This window comes from Emys orbicularis, chromosome 14 (assembly GCF_028017835.1).
Source record: "Emys orbicularis isolate rEmyOrb1 chromosome 14, rEmyOrb1.hap1, whole genome shotgun sequence".
Taxonomy (NCBI): Eukaryota; Metazoa; Chordata; order Testudines; family Emydidae; genus Emys; species Emys orbicularis.
Genome location: NC_088696.1, coordinates 19,009,951 through 19,026,594, shown reverse-complemented (window position 1 = coordinate 19,026,594; position 16,644 = coordinate 19,009,951). Strand labels below are relative to the sequence as shown.

At 43.6% G+C, this 16,644-nt stretch overlaps 1 protein-coding gene across 1 annotated transcript in view; it reads right to left on the bottom strand.

Annotated features, from left to right (window-relative positions):
* The window catches only part of GARRE1 (granule associated Rac and RHOG effector 1), a 101,803-nt gene that overhangs the window by 51,027 nt on the left and 34,132 nt on the right, over nucleotides 1-16,644 (bottom strand). The window contains exon 3 of the mRNA XM_065416441.1: nucleotides 1,587-2,893. Coding sequence (XP_065272513.1) covers nucleotides 1,587-2,081 — 495 coding nt within the window. The 5' untranslated portion in view covers nucleotides 2,082-2,893. The remainder of the gene's footprint in view (nucleotides 1-1,586; nucleotides 2,894-16,644) is intronic.

Sequence of the window (16,644 nt, the reverse complement as noted above, 5' to 3'; positions counted from 1 at the left end):
CAAACATCATACAAGCACTAATTTTTCTTTCTAGCCGAAGCTGGTGAATCCAAATACTACAATAGGCAGCTCATAAATGCTAACAATAATATAGAATCATAGAAGATTAGGGTTGGAAGAGACCTCAGGAGGTTATCTAGACCGACCCCCTGCTCAAAGCATCCCAGTCAGGTCTTTGTCAAGCCAGGCCTTAAAAACCTCTAAGGACAGAGATTCCACCACCTCCCTAGGTAACCCATTCCAGTGCTTCACCACCCTCCTAGTGAAATAGTTTTTCCTAATATCCAACCTAGACCTCCCCCACTGCAACTTGAGACCATTGCTTCTTGTTCTGTCATCTGCCACCACTGAGAACACTACAGAGCACATACAGACAGCTCTCTCAAAGACTACAAAGTTTAAATACTTATTTTTAAATATACCAATGCCCAGAATTTTGTCTTAAATTAGTTCAGATTACAGTTACCACAGACTAATGTGTATATATTATAATTTAAGTCAAGTAACTATGACAATCCCTTTTCACAGTCTTACGAACAGCCCACGTCAATAAGAAGCAGTAAATAAAATACAATGTAACTTATACGGTACTGTCTCTCTTTGAGACAGTATGTCATTAGAAATACTAGTTCACACTTTTTTCCTTTATAGGATTCATTTTACTGATGGTTGGTTTAAAAATACACAATGCTTTAAGTTAAGTCACCCTGTATAGTTAAATATTTTCTTAAATCACAAATGATTTTCTCCATTTAACGATAGAATTCCGATCTGTAACCTATTTTAAAAAATATTTTTACTTTTTTCATGCTGTTTTTGGAGATTATGGGTATGCTTCCCAGAGAGATGAAGGGAGCAGAAGCATTTTTTTTCTAGGTGGCTGGCTGGCTGAGTTCCTGTTTGAATTATTTTATAGGCTGCTGGGATTTTTGTTGTATTACTGATTACATATTAGGAAGCCAAGGGATAGGGATCTTTATTATTCAAAACTAAATAATAAACAAACATATCTATATGTCATTGATGTCTCTTAAAAACGTCTCAGTAACTGAATGATCATTCACACACAAACACACTAAAAAGTCATGCATGTGAACAGTTTCTCCATGAATAAAGCACAATTTGTTACTCCTGACAGAACAATGATACTGGGGAAATAAAGCATACAGTAGTATATTTTCTTAACAAAATGACTTCAACATGGTTCTCATACAGTTCAAAATTAGTGTAACTGAAGAGACAAAGTTTACTTTTTCTAGTTGATAAACATCTTACACATGTAATTCAATTCTTTTTTTAAATGATTAGCTGGCACAGGAAAAAATATTCAATATGCAATTTAATGTATCACAAAATTATGCACTACAAATCTCTTTACCATGTTTTCCTCCTTTTAAATTTTGAAAATAAAAATGTTTATAAATGTCCTCCTTTTCATTTTGGAAAGCATTGTCAGGAAAGGTAAAAAGCAGAAGGCGGTACACCTTTGGTACAGTGGTGGTGGGGCTGGTCTTACAATGATAAGTGCAATAAAGAAGGGGTCAAGAAACTTCACATGCAAAATATCATTATCTATGGTAACTTACCTCAATGTCCTGTAGGCTGAATTCCTTTTGATCTTTGAAGTTTGCAGCTCCAGCACTCAGCTCCATCAGCATTTTTGCTATTTCTGGTTTTATTGCTGCCGTGAGCCGACTCGCTGCTTCCATGACATGTTCCTGCACGTCTTTCAGTTGCATAGCTGCCTTTGAATAGTGTGAGTTCCTAAATACACTGCTGAAAAGGTCTGTAAGGAAAGTGCTCGCACGGCAAAACACATTGAGTGCATCCAGATATTTGGAGATTCCCTGCTGGATGTCTGCAATCGGAGTAGTATGGGACACAGGGTGGTTGCAGCTGCCTGCAGCAGCTGAGGAGACCAAAGGGGAAGCCGGGGTAGTAGATGCCAACGGTGCGCTCAGGGTCCTGCCTAGCTCAGGCATTTGATACTGCTGGTGTTGCTGCACTTTTTGCTTGGACCCGCCAAGCAAAAAGCGCCGCTTATAGTCCATTTTACTTTCCTGTGCACTACAGCAATACATAAGTGAGTAGTTGTTCAAAAATTCCTTGGATTAGCAATCTGTTGTCAAATTCCTTCCTCAGAAATGTAGTTATGTATAGTAACAGTGGAGGACTGTGTACATATGTTTCATAAAAGGCATTTCAAAAGGGCAGGCGTCTGTATAATCTGTATCAGCAGTGAAAAATGCAGATTTGCTGACTTAGTATTTTCAGTGCAGCCCTGCTGCAATTACAAAGTGAACTCAAAAAGCAAGCTGAAGTATCTCAAAACAAAACAAAAAAATTTCTCTCATTTAGTATTCCCACTCTGTACATAAGATGCACTATGAAGGGAAGAAACTAACTCCTATAATTTCCTTGCCAGCACTTGTTGACACCTGATGTTAAAGTTCATAAAACGTAAATCATCTTTTAGGAGTAATACCTTAATGGAGCTTTCCAACTAGTAATACCAAGAAAAGTGGAACAAAACCACTGATCAACAGCGATTGTAAAAGCAGTGCAGAGACTCTTTCCTTGAAAAACAAAGTCCTTATGTCAGCAGATCAAATATCTTCCATGTCTTGACAGATCCAGTCTGTCAAATCAGTTTGTTTGTAGTGTCTCTTCTTAATACTGAAAAAAAAAAATCTGTTTTGTTTTCTGAAGACTTTGCAAGTTATTAAAAACTAGAGTGTTTATTATTGCAAGCCTTCTCTTTTTCTTCTGTATGATGAGGTAGTTGTTTCCAATGTAACATTAATAAGTGGTGCTTCCAGATTGAGTTTGCCTTCAATTGTAGAGTCTGCAGCAAGAATGCACAAATGTATTTGTAAGGCCTCTAGGTCATTTCCTGTCAGGGGAAGGGAAAAAAGTTAAAAAGGTTATGGAACAATGAGAGGTTTTGTTAAGATTTTAACTCCTACTGTATCCTGGTGCATTTATCTTGCGGTAAGCTGTCAACAATACATCTGATCAAAACGGGAGAGGGCCATTTACATTAATTTTTTTTTTTTAAAGAAATGTAACAATTTAATAAAATCAAATTAAATCCAGAACTATTGCATATTTCCTCATGACTCATCTCACACTTAATGGATTTATCAAAACTGCCAAGCGTAGGACTTGCAGTTCAACACTGGTGCAACTCCAGCACTGGCAGCCACAGTGGAGAGCTGTAGCACGGACAGGGCCCTGCAGGTTTTAACCACTGTGGGCATGTCTTCACTGCTACGTAAGCCCAGTGTTGTTAGAACTCGAAATAGCAGACCGTGGCTTTGTTAACCTCGGGCTTGAGCGTCTACAATAATTTGCAACCCCCAGCCAGGAACTGTTGAACCCTAGATCCCAACCTAGGGCTCCAGCATTTACATTGCATTATGCAGATCCAAGTCCAACCACCCATCCCAGACTTTCTAGAGCCCTTCCAAAATGTGGCCACTCTAGCCCTTTCTTCATGATGCAGCATGGGAAAACGTGACTGTCCACCAAACTTGACTGTCCAGAGGACAAAGAAAGTCAGCCTGTGGGAGTGTGGGATACTTTTGGAGGATTCCCAGAGCATGAGTCCAGTGGGGCGGTGTCTACCTGAAAAGCAGTAAGCCACGAATCATGGATCCTGACTTGACTCAGGCTCAAACTCTCCACTCTTGTGGGGTCCTGGGACCCTGGTTCAGCACGATTTGTGTGTGGACAGAAGGGAATTAGGCTTAAGCCTGAGTTCAAACGCTAGGCTTACACTGTAGTGTAGACATACCCCTGTGTTGTCCAACACTACATTTTTAATGAATCTTTTTAAGCGGTAAATATACCAAAAAAAGTTTACATCACAATTTGTTGCAGGAATTTGAAGACCCTGGTTAAATCCAAAGAACCAACTAAATTAAACCAACTAAAAAGAAACAACATACACAGATCCTTCATTTTCTTTTAATATTTAAAATTTTGACTCCTGGAGGAATTCTGAGCCACTGCATAAGCGCAGAATCCATGTGCCATACATCCGCAGAATTCATGTGCTGCACAGAATTTTTTTTTCTCTGCAGAAAATACATTCTGCTGGAAAGATGCTGCAGTTATGCTTTTTGCCCACCAGGGTCTGCTGTGGCACTAGAATACAGAGCAGCTGCTCCCAGGCAGGAGCAGCCCCAGCTGCAGATAGGGAAGAGAAGAGGCTGCATTCCTCTCAGTGCCCTGCCCGAGGGGCCAGGTCAGGAGGCACAGGACATGAGGGGATGGACAGCGTGGGGCACACTGGGCTGCTGGGGGAGGAAAATCACAGACTGGGGTTCAGAAAGGCTAGTGGGGGACAGACTGGGGTGGGGGGCTGAATGGGAGTGGAGGTGCAGGGCCACATGAGGACAGGGGAAGGGGGTGCAGGGACACATGGGGACAGGGGCATATGTGCCTGACAGAGAGTCTAGGGGTCAGCCAGGGTCTGCATGGGAGAAGCTCCTTAACAATCCCTCCCCCACAAATAAAAACTTGTTCCATACTTCTCTCACCCACACCCAATAACCCTCCAAGTTCATTCCCACACTCCTTCCCAGCAATTACTTCCCTCTCACTCAAGTTGTCTGTTACCCCTGACTCCCCAATGCCTTTGCACTGCTTCTGAGGGGGGCAGAAATATGTTTATGTATTGTACTTTAAATGAATTATTATCCAAAATTCTTTATTAATATGTCTATTTGTCAAAAACACATTTCCCGGATCTTTTTTGTTGTATGTATTGTTACAGCCATACTTGCTGACAGGTATTCTGAAATAAATTATCAAAATAATTGAAACTCGCATGATTATATTGAGGAGTCTGGTGGCACCTTAAAGACTTATTTGGGCATAAGCTTTCATGGGTAAAAACCTCACTTCTTCGGATGCATAGAGTGCTTATGCCCAAATAAATCTGTTAGTCTTTAAGGTGCCACCAGACTCCTTGTTGTTTTTGTAGATACAGACTAACACGGCTACCCCCTGATACATGATTATATTGTTATTTTGACAAATAAAATATGCAGAATTTTAAAATATTCAGTGCAGAATTTTTAATTTTTTGGTGCTAATTTCCCCCTGGAGTATAAAATAAAACCTTTAAGATATACAAACAACTACCTTGACCTATCAGTCTATACTCTGTCCCAGTAGTAAAGTTTAATGGAGCAGCTCTGTCAGAGTTCCTTACAATGTACTTTCCAGAACTTTATCAGCAGATGGCCCTCACTTTTTGTGGAAACTGCTTCCTCTGACAATCCACCAAAGATGGGTTTGTCAGAGGGTACAATGCCAGGCACAATAATTTGGTCAGACAATAGCTAAACTATTAATAATTATTAACCATACTTTTGTCTCTCTATAAATATAATCAACTTGATAGTGCAAGGGCAATATGCTTGCAGATGCTCTCCTGGGAGCAATAGTGGTTATGATTTATAAATGGTATCCCATGTTTAAAAAACATTTTAAAAAATTAAACAGTTCTGATGCTTTACTGAGAAGCATTTGCATTCTTGAACACATGTTCCTTTTTCTGTCGACTCAACTTAGTATATGAAAGCTATGACATTTCAAAATTGTTGCAAAAATAGATTTTAGCATTCATTATAATTTTAAGTTTCCACTATTATTTTCATACTCAAGAGATTTTTATTTATTCATGTAAATATTGAAAATGTTTGATATACACAACTTAATTGGCAATAACCAACTGCTCAGACAAAGAGCAGGGTGTCTCCTGAGGAGGAAGAATGGATCCAAGTACAGTGGGAAGGATAACCTGGCATTAAAATAATGATCATTAAGTATAGCTGTCACCCAAAAGATAGTATTTTCAAGAAACCATAACCAGTAGTGGCTATCGCTGAGATACTGAACAATAATTTAGAAGCCACTTTTAAAAATGCTAGCTAGCTTTTTCCATATGCACACTATTACTGCTTTTTGTTTCAAGTGTTACACTGAAGTATTAACGTGTGTTTTCAGGGATTATTTTCTCACTCTCAGTCTCCCAATTCAACATTTCAAAATGCAGTGATGTATTTTTTTTCCTCCTTGCTAGACAAGTTACAGTGCCCTGGGGAAAGCATGATTAAAATGTCAGTTATCCTGATTGCATACAAATGTATTGAGAACAAGACAGCAGGTTATCAATTTGTACACACAGTGGATATTTATGTTACTCTGAAGAGTAAAATGGTAACAAAACATTTGGCCAAAATCTTAGGATTTTTAAGTATTTTTATTTCTGTATTTATTTTTATCTGCTTGAAGAAAGATAACAGAATAACACTTCACTGTCACATCCCCATGTGCTAGTTCAATGCTTTGAATACGACATGTATAGACTTTGCTTTTCAGAATTTTTGTTGTTGAAAGAGAACTGACACTCCTGCTCAGAACATAAACTACTTCCAAGCAGAAAATTTAGTTATAATTTGGGACTCAAGTTTCACAAAATAATTTTTGCATTCTTATTGAATTTCTAAATAGTGCCATCATGGGCATATCCACAAGTAAAACCAATGTAAGATGACCTTTAGGACACCTGGAACTCCTTAGTACCCTAAAATAATCTAATCTTAATGTGAAGAATGCTACAAACCTTACTGTTATGCTTGACATTGAGTATGTGTGTAATACTACATGCATATATTACACACACCACAGTGAAATTTGCAACATATATTGCACAAAATAAAAGTGAATGATCTTTCCTCTCTGCCTTTTCCCCCTTTCTATAGCTTTTCTTCAGTCGATAACATTGTTTTCACTCATTTTTTCATGCTATTGTTTGAGTCCATGAATCCAGTGTAACTCTGAAAAATCTGTAGGCTCCATATTACAAGAGTTTGCACTTTATATCAGCCAACTCCTGCCATTTTAGAGAGAACTCAAAGGATTTCATTATAACTATGCAAGAACAGCATATTAACAGTCAAAAATGTAAATATGCAGTTTGTATCACACTTTGGAGACAATGGTGATATTCATAAAAATGAGCCGGAGGAAGTTAGCCCCAGAAAAATCTATTTAACTACAAATCGAAGTTGAATTCCTTGATGTATGTATTTATAGTAAAATTACTTTGTCTATGTACTATTAACATAAAAAAATAGATTTACAGATACGGGAATCTAGGAGCTGAAAAATAAATAAGGCTCAGAGTGGATACTGACTGACTAAAATAGATTTCCTTTCAGTCACTTCCATTTAGTACCCATGTAAGACGTTTGTAGACAACTCTGGTGAAATCTGTGGATCATTAAAGTGACTTTAAAAAAAAAAAAAGGGGGCTCTGACTAGTGTTCTGAAACTGATGTGATTGTATTCTCAATGGGGTCTATTATCCTCTCAGTGTGTGGGGAGTTATGGTCATAACTCATACATAAGAATGAGATATGATATCAGAGTCTGGCAACTCAGGCACATTTTTTTGTAAGTCTCTTAAAAAGAACATCATATTTCCAAATGGTGTACTAGGGTGTTTTTTGTTTTTTTGTTTTAATTTTAGATTTGTAAGACATGCGCCCATCATTATCTAGGTACATTCATCATAGTTTAAAAAGTCAAATATGAATGTAACTAAGTTCATTCAGCTAATTCCTCAAAAGAGAACTCCAAGCCAAAAAGAAGAGAGAAAAAAACAACACACACCCTGGACCCAGTCAGACTACTTACTCAGGAAAAGCCTGAGCAAACAAAGCCTGCTGCAAGGCCTGAAGGTCAGCAAACTGCCAGAGTCAAGGGCCTCCCAAAGAGCATACACCCGGCCAAATTCCTCAATATAAATCCTGTGTGAACCCAAAATCATTCCACTGATGCCAGTGGAGTTATTCAGACTTCACAATAATGAAAAAGTAAAATTTGCACACCAACCCCTGCTCCCCCATCCCCAGAACTCAAAATCGGGAAACTTATGAACATGCATCTCAGCTGCCTGAATTATTATATGAGTGGGTGGGAAAGCAGAGTGGGAAGGAAAAGTTTTTGGATCAGACCTAAAATAGGTAGCAGCCAGGATCCAAACCTTAAGGCTTCCTAGATCAACACCTAGAATTCCGATTAAAAACAAGTTGGTAGCCAGGGAAATCTCTGATCTCTACAGCACAAGTGTAATAAGTTCAACATGAGAAGAAACCATTACTAACCCATTCCGTAACTTTTGTTCTTCAAGATGTGTTGAAGTGGAATGGACATGTACAAGTGTGTGCACACCCAGTGCACTGCTGTTGGAGCTTTTTCCATCAGCAGTACCTGTTGGGGCAGTGCATGCAACCCTCTACGGCCCTGCACTACTAAAAGGGCAGAGCCACTCCTAACCCCCTCAGTTCCTTTTTACTGGACAGACTCTGGAAACACATATTTAAGAACAACAGTTATGGAATAGGTTAGTAACCATTTCTTCTTTGAATGACTGCACATGTCCATTCCACTTCAGATAACTCACAAGTAGTTCGATCTGGAGGTGGGATTGGAATCTACCTCAATAATGATCAAAGGACTACCTGTCTAAATCTGGCATCTTCTCTAGATTGCTGAGAGATGGCATAATGGGAGGAAAGGTATGCACTGAAGACCAAGTTGCAGTTCCACAAATGTCCAAAATACGCACCTGGACTAGAAAGGCAGAAGAGTCTGTATGAGATCCAGTTGAACATGCTAGCTCCCTGTTCAGAGAAGTTTCATACAGTTGTTCTATGAAATAGCCAATGGAAGAAGAGAACCATCATGAGATTCTTTGAGAAGAGACCAAAAGTCCCTTTAAATTGTCCTTGCAATTGTTTGTGGCGATTGCAGACAAGTTGAATGGTTTAGCCCTGTCCAAGTAATATACTAACCCTCTCTTAACATATAATGTGTGGAGTCTTTCTTCATCCTTATGAGAATTAGGTTTTGGGAAGAAAGTGAGTATATATATTGCCTGACAGTTGTGGAAGTGAGACACCAGTTTGGTGACAAACTTCAGATGATGTCATAGGTATACCTGTCCTTGCAGAAGACTATACACAGAGGTCCAGAGATTTGAGCACATAATTCATACTCTCTCCTGTCCGAGATGAACACTACCAAAAAGGCTACCTTGTCTGAGAGATGAAGTAATGAATATGTAGCTAACAGCTCAAAGGGATGATCCACTAGCTTTGCCAATATGAGGTTCAAGTCCCAAGGGGGAAAGAGGAGCCTTTACTTGGGCATATCACTGGTCCAGACCCTTCAAAAACCTGACTGATGTGGGATTGGAAAAAAAGAGTGATTACCAATTGGAGGGTGGAAAGCAGAGTTAACTGCCAGGCAGTGTTCCGTCTAATTTTTTTATGTCTATGTGCAGAATGAATTTTATTATGTGCACGAATATGGAGATGATGTGTGGCTGGGGTGGGGCAGAAGGTTGGAGTGAGGGGGGTGAGGGTTCTGGCTGGGGGTGCGAGCTCTGGGATGGGGCCAGGAGTGAGGGGTTTGGAGTGCAGGAGGGGGCTCAGGGCTAGGGCAGTGGGTTGGGGTGTGGAGTGTGAGGGCTCTGGCTGGGGATGAGGGGCTTGGAATGCGGGAGGGAGCTCAGGGCTAGGGCAGAGGGTTGGGGTGTGGGGGGGTGAGGGCTCTGGCTGGGGTGCAGCCTCTGCGGTGGGACCAGGAATGAGGAGTTTGGGGTGCAGGCTGCCCCGGGGCTGCAGCGGGGAGAGAGGCACCTCTCCCTGCCTGCACTGCCCTTGATAGCCTGCTGCGTGGCTGCGCAGCTTAGAGAGAACTTAGCTGCCAGGACCCTGATGGAACTAATGGCCAGATCTTGCTATTTCAGATATATCAGTCTGACACATAATGTACTGAACCCAGACCAGAGAAATTTCTTTTTTGCAGGGACCAGATGGAGACTCTCTTACACTTTGCCAAGTAAATATACCCAGTAGAAGGTTTTCTTCTATTCAAGAGCAAGTCTTGCACCCACTTTGAATATATCTCCTGAGATGTCAACCACAGAGCATCTAGGGGCTGTCAGCTGAAGGGCCTCTAGGTTGGGACAGAGGACGCTACTGTGGTCCTGTGAGATCAGGTCTGGGTCCAGCAGTAGCATCAAAGGAGACTTTTCTGAGAGGCTCAGCAGAGTGGAGGCCACACTAGTGCTATGAGTATCACTTCGGTGTGGTCCTGCTTGATTTTTAACACCACCCTGGATAGGAGTGGAACAGGAGGGAATGCGTACAGAAGCTTGTCCCTCCAGGGCAACAGGAAAGTGTACAACAGAGATCCTGGACCCTGACCTGCTCATGAACAAAACCGATGACACGTCCTGTTGATTTGAGGCTCTGAGGAAAGGCAAGAAGCAATGGGCTTAAATTGCAGCAAGGGAGGTTTAGGTTGGACATTAGGAAAAACTTCCTAACTGTAAGAGTGGTTAATCACTGGAATAAATTGCCTAGGGAGGTTGTGGAATCTCCATCATTGGAGATTTTTAAGAGCAGGTTAGACAAACACCTGTCAGGGATGGTCTAGATCAGTGGTCTCCAAAGCGGGGTGCGCGCACCCCCGGGGGTGCACAAGAGGATCCTTCGGGGTGCGCAACAGGAGGAGCGCCACTGAAGCAGCACCGCTTCGGCAGTTCAGACGGGAGTCCGAGCGGCTTTTTTTTTTTTTTTGCTTGAGTCGGCAGGGGGTGTGTGCTCAAATTTTTTTTTTACTGATAGGGGTGCACGATCAAAAAAGTTTGGAGACCACAGGTCTAGATAATACTTAGTCCTGCCATGAATGCAGGAATGGACTGGACTAGATGACCTCTCAAGGTCCCTTCCAGTTCTATGATTCTATGATTTTAGTTGCAAATTCCCCATAGTTAGAAAATGAACCTGACTACATCTGGGCAAGGAGACTACTTGGTGGCTGGTGAAAGACCTGCTCAACCAGTCTGCCAGACTGCTTTGGATGCCTAGAAGGTGGGAGACTGAATTGGTGATACAAAAGTACCACAGCAGCACTGCTTCCTGGCATAGTAGAGTCAATCTCCCCCTCCTTGCCTATTCACATAGAACATGGCTGCTGTATTGTCTGTAAGTACTAGCAAATTCTGTCCATTGATATGGGGAAGGACAGTATGACAAGCGAGTTGAATGGTTCTCAATTCTTATATTTATGTGGAGAGTTAAAACCTGGGTAGATCCCAACCTAGGGTGGAAGTGTCCATAACTAAGGTCAAAGTAGGTTGAGGAGGAGCAAACGGATTGGATGGGTGTGTCCACCAGTCCAGAGTGTAAGATTTGTGTAGGCACACAAACCACTGTGTTCAGATGATAAACTAGTAAGTACACCAAGCTCAGCCACCTTTGCAGATTCTTGAGATGAAGCCTGGAATGCCGAACCATGTAAGTACATGAGGCCACATGTCCCAGAAGGCTGAGGCAATTCATTACTGTTGTGGTGGGGTGGGCCTTCAGAACTAAAGAAATGGCCGTGATAGTCTGGAAACTGGTTTCTGGGAGGAAGGCCTTGGTTTCCATAGTGTCCAAAGCTTCTCCTACGAACTCTATCCTTTGTACAGGTGATAGAGTTGATTCTTCCTTGTTGATGAGCCATCCTAGTGTGCCAAAGGTGGACTGGATCACAACCATGCTGGACAGCACTTGGCCCATGGACTGACCTCTCACCAATCAATCGTCCAGGCAGGGACACACTTGAATTCTTGATTTCCTCTGGAACATCACCACCACTGCCAAGCACTTTGTGAACACACATGGGGGCTGTGGACAGTCCACATGGTGGGACTGCAAACTGGTAGTGGGACTGGTTGACTAAAAACCTGAGGAATTTCCAGTGGCTTTGATGTATTGCCACATGGAAATACTCACCCTTTAAGTCAAGGGCAGCATACTAGTCACCAGGATCAAGGTAAGAGATAACGGAAGTCAGTGTAACTATGTGAAACTTAATTTTCTTTAGGTCTTTATTGACCTGTTGCAAGTCTAGTATAGATCTTAGACCTCATTTTGCTTTTAGGATAAGGATATAGTGCGAATAAAACCCCCTCCCCCTCTGTGAAGTTGAGGAAACTCCTCTATGGCTCCCAACTAGAGGAGAGAATGAACCTTGAATCATCTGTGCATTGTAATGGCCATGGCTCTATCCACAGCATCCAAAGCAGCTTGAAGCAAAGGCCTGGCTACTAACTTTTCCTTGTCCACCATAGCAAGAAACTCCTGTCTCACCTTCTCTGGCAACTTGTCCATAAATTTTTGCAGCTCAGCTGTCAGTTTCCTGCCAAAGAGACCAAGCTTCTTTGTACCTTTTGATTTTGGGGTAGATGCTTGCTCACCCTGGTGCTCTCTCTCACTCACACCTGAGACAGCCAAAGACCCTCAAGGGGGGTGGTTGTAAAAATGTTCAAACCCTTGTGAGGGAACATAATATCGCTGCTCAGTTCTTTTTGCTGTGGGAGGTAGGGAAGATGGAGTTTGCCACAGCACTTTGGTGAGCTCCAGAATAGCCTCATTAATAGGGAGCAACACTCAAGAAGGCTCCACAGTTGCCAAGGTATCAGCCAATCTGTGAGACATCTCTTGAATCACTGACACCTGAATAGCTAAGGCAGACTTATTAGAAGGTCCTGGTAGGCCTTGTAATCATCCAGCAGAGACGTGGAACACCCTGACACTACTGCCTCATCAGATTATGAGAAGGAAGATACCAGGGCTGGGTGAGGTGGAGTTTCCCCCAATTCTTGCGAGAGAGCAGTTTCACCAGAGCAGATTGTTCAATTCCAGTACCGAGCTCAATACTAGGAGCAGCTTTCTGTTGCTCAGCAGGGAGGCTAGTGCTCTCCTGACAACCAGAGAGTGCAATCTATGGTTCTCCTCAGACCCATGAGGCTTTGGGAAGAAAACTGGCAAGAACATGTCCTAGCTCATGTGAAACTGTGAAATAACCTTGGGCAGGAAAGCTGGGTGCGGCTGCAGCTGGACTTTGTCCTTGAAAAACACCGTATAGGGCGGCTCTGAGGTAAGCGCTCTAATCTCAGAGACCCTACGAGCAGATGTTATGGCCGTCAGGAATGACACCTTCCAAGAGAGTAGAAGAAGGGAACAGGAAGCCAATGGCTCAAACAGGACCCCCATGAGCCGTGCCAGCACTAGATTCAGGTCCCAACAAGGGACGGGGTCCCAGACATGGGAACAGACCTCCAGACCTGGACCATGATCGAAGACTGACCTGCTCTGGACTAGAGGGTGAAAGGCTGATATAACAGCCAAGTGGACCTTAATCGATGAAAGGGATAAGAGTCCAACCCCATCAAACAGGAGGTCCTGGATTGAGGACTGCATCTCCTGGGACAGGCCTGTGGTCTGAAGCCAAGAATTGCGCCTCATGACCACTACTGAAGCGACCACCCTGGGCGCCAAATTAGCTGCATCCCACGCCATTTGAAGGGAGCAGTGTGCCGCTGTAGTACCCTCCTCAACAAGGACCCCGAATTCTTGGGCCGAGTCCTAGAGCAGGGAGTCCTTGAATTTATGGAGGGAGTCCCATAAGTTAAAGTTATGTCTCCTGAAAAGTGCTTGGTTGTTTGCGACCCTGAACTGAAGGTTGTCTGTGGAATAAATTTTCCTTCCAAAAAGTTCCAGCCTCTTGGCCTCTTTATTTTTGGGAGTAGAACTGGATTGCCCGTTTTTCTTGTTGGCCTCAGAAACAACCAACAACCCCCAGGGAGGGTAGGTGTACAAATATTCAAATCCCCTGGCTGGGACGAAATACTTCTTTTCGGCCCTCTTGGAGGTGGGCATGATTCAGGACGGAGTTTGCCAGAGTACTATGGCAATCTTTAGGATCCCATCATGCACCAGGAGCATGACACACGCAGGGGTTGACGTGGAGAGAACATTAAACAAGGTTTCCGATTGCTCCGCCATTTCCTCCACCTGTAGGCCTAAGTTCGTGGCCACCCTTCAGAGCAGGGCTTGGTGCGCGCCTTAAAATCGTTTGGTGGTCTAGCGTGGGAGGGCCCTGCAACTGCCTCATCTGGAGAGGATGAGAATGACTGGACCACCAGGGGAGGGTCCAGGGCTTCATCCCTCATGTGGGAAGGTTTTGTGGTGGGCACTCGCTCCTCCACCCCAGCATTCGATTGCGCGTCTCACACCGTTCCTGTTGTTTCTCTGAAGTGGCGACTGACAATTGGTTCGAAGGAGGCATTGTCATAATCGGCATGCTCCAGGCACTCCAGTAGGGCCATTGCGCCAGCCACTGGCCCTGCTGCCAAGATGGCATCGTGGAGGTGGACACAAACTCAGGTGCCAAGTCACGCCGTTCTACCTTGGTGAGGGGCTGAACGCCCTTTCCGTGCTGGAGGAATCCCCTTCCAATGACCACAGTGAGGCCATCAACGCCTGAGTCTGGCAGCTAACCATCACTGTAGGTGAACGATGTCTTGAATAAGCAGATCAGGGCCAGGAGCAGGGGGATTGGTACCGTGTTGGGGAACATTCCCACGGTCTAGGTGTCAGCGACCCATGTCGTCAAGACGGTTGGCGGGAGGATAACCAGTACCAGCCATACAGTGACAGGTATCTCCCTCTGGGTGAACCTCGTCAACAGGACGGAGACCAGGAGCACGGTTCTGGCGATCTGAAGCCACGAACCGACGACCTGGATTGACGCAGATATCTGAGGCGCGGTGATTGAGAGCGCTGCCTCGGCTCCGGGGATCAGGGGCGTTCGCTTGCCCTCTGGGAGGTTGTTACGGCTGGCTTTCCCTTGTAGGGAGCCTTTGCTAGGGTCATTGCAAGATGCAGTGATAGCTGCGCTAGGAGATTAGGCTTTGCTCTCTGGACGCTGGGAGGACCTGGGAAGTACTTTGGCAAGTACAGCGGCTCTGCCAAGAGTCTGGGACCTCTACCTCTACCGCTCCCTGGAGTTGGTGGTAGACCCCTCAGGGGGCTAGAAAGCCCAATGGGGAGGCGCCCCCAGGTGGTTCCGGGGCGGGTGGGCAGTCCGAACAGGGTCCTTTACCCAACACCCCTTGTTTTTTCTTGCTCGGTGCCAAGTCACACTTCTTCAATTTCTTCTTAGGCACCAGTGAAGGGGAGCGGTGCCAGGTATAACCCGGTGCCGGGGATGCACTGCACAATGAGGTAGAAGTACTGGGAGTCGAGTCTGGCCAGGACAGCTCCAAGGCCGAACGGAGAGCCGCCTCCATGAGGAGGGCCTTCAAACGGATGTCGCGCTCCTTCTGTGTCTTGGGACGAAAGTTCTTACAGGTGCGACACTTTTACTTTACATGCGATTCCCCAAGCACTTCAGGCAGCTGCTATAGGGGTCACTAACAGGCATAGGCCTGTTACAGTCAGCACAGGGCTTAAAACCTGGAGACCAGGGCATGCCCTGCCTGGGGCAAAGTCCCCACAGGGACCTTAACTAAGGGCTGGTCTACACTACGGGGCTAAGTCGACCTAAGTTACGAAACTTCAGCTACGTGAGTCAACGTAGCTTATGTCAACTTATTGCGGCATCTACGCCTCACTGGGTTGATGGGAGAAAGTCTCCCATTGACTTACCTTATGCTTCTTGTTCCAGTGGAGTGCCAGAGTCGATGGGAGAGCGATCACTAGACCTGCTAAATCGACCCCCAGTGGATTGATCGCTGGTCAGTGTAGACATACCCTTACTAACTACAATGCTTAACAACTACTTCACTAAGCTAACTACTGTCAACAAAAATATTTACAAAACACTAAAACATGAATCAAAGGAGAAACCACTAACCACTTGCTAGGCAAGGGAAAGAAGCGCTCCGACCAATTGCCACAAGCAGGAAGAAACTGAGAGGGCATAAAGCCGGCGGCACCTAATATACTGACACATGAGCACGGCACACAAGAGGGTGCCACAGCTGACCCTATGGATACCGCTAAGGCAAAAATCACCGACGACTGTGCACGCGGGCGTGCACACACCTAGACTGGAATCGACGTGAGCAAGCACTCGAAGAACATATGCAGGCTACACAAGTAAATTCTAAATGGCAGATTTTTGAAGATAACTGTCATAAGCATAGTAATAACCTATTGACTGTAAACCTGGTAACCTCTGTAAAAAGTTACAATATACAGCTATTTATGTCCTTCTCAAATATTAGTTATCTGTATATTAAATATTTACATAAAAGAAGTACATTTTGTTTTACACACCTTTTCTAATTTAACTGTCTTGAAAGCAATTTTACCTTTTGTTAAGATAAACTACTAGTAATTTCCTTGTCTAGTTTTTGGCTGGTGCAAGATACTTTTTAACAAGTAGTAATTTTGATTCAAGTAGTAAAGTAAGTTGTTCACCTTAAAGTAAAAGACAAATGTAATCAGACCTGTAACTAGTAAGCAAGTTTATTTGTAAATATTTCAAATGTATATCAACAGATATAAAAATGAAGGTCTAGAAACTACAAGTGGGTTTTAGTTAATTTACTATGCTAGCTCTCCAACCATGACTTCTACTTCACAGAACTTCGCCAGTGATAGAAAATTAAGGGGAAAAGGTTAGTTCAGACAAAGCCATAGTATCACTATTGCTAAGATATGGCTGGGTTTTAAATGTTCTTGGAATAGCTTTGTTGGATCTCTAAAGTGACCTTCC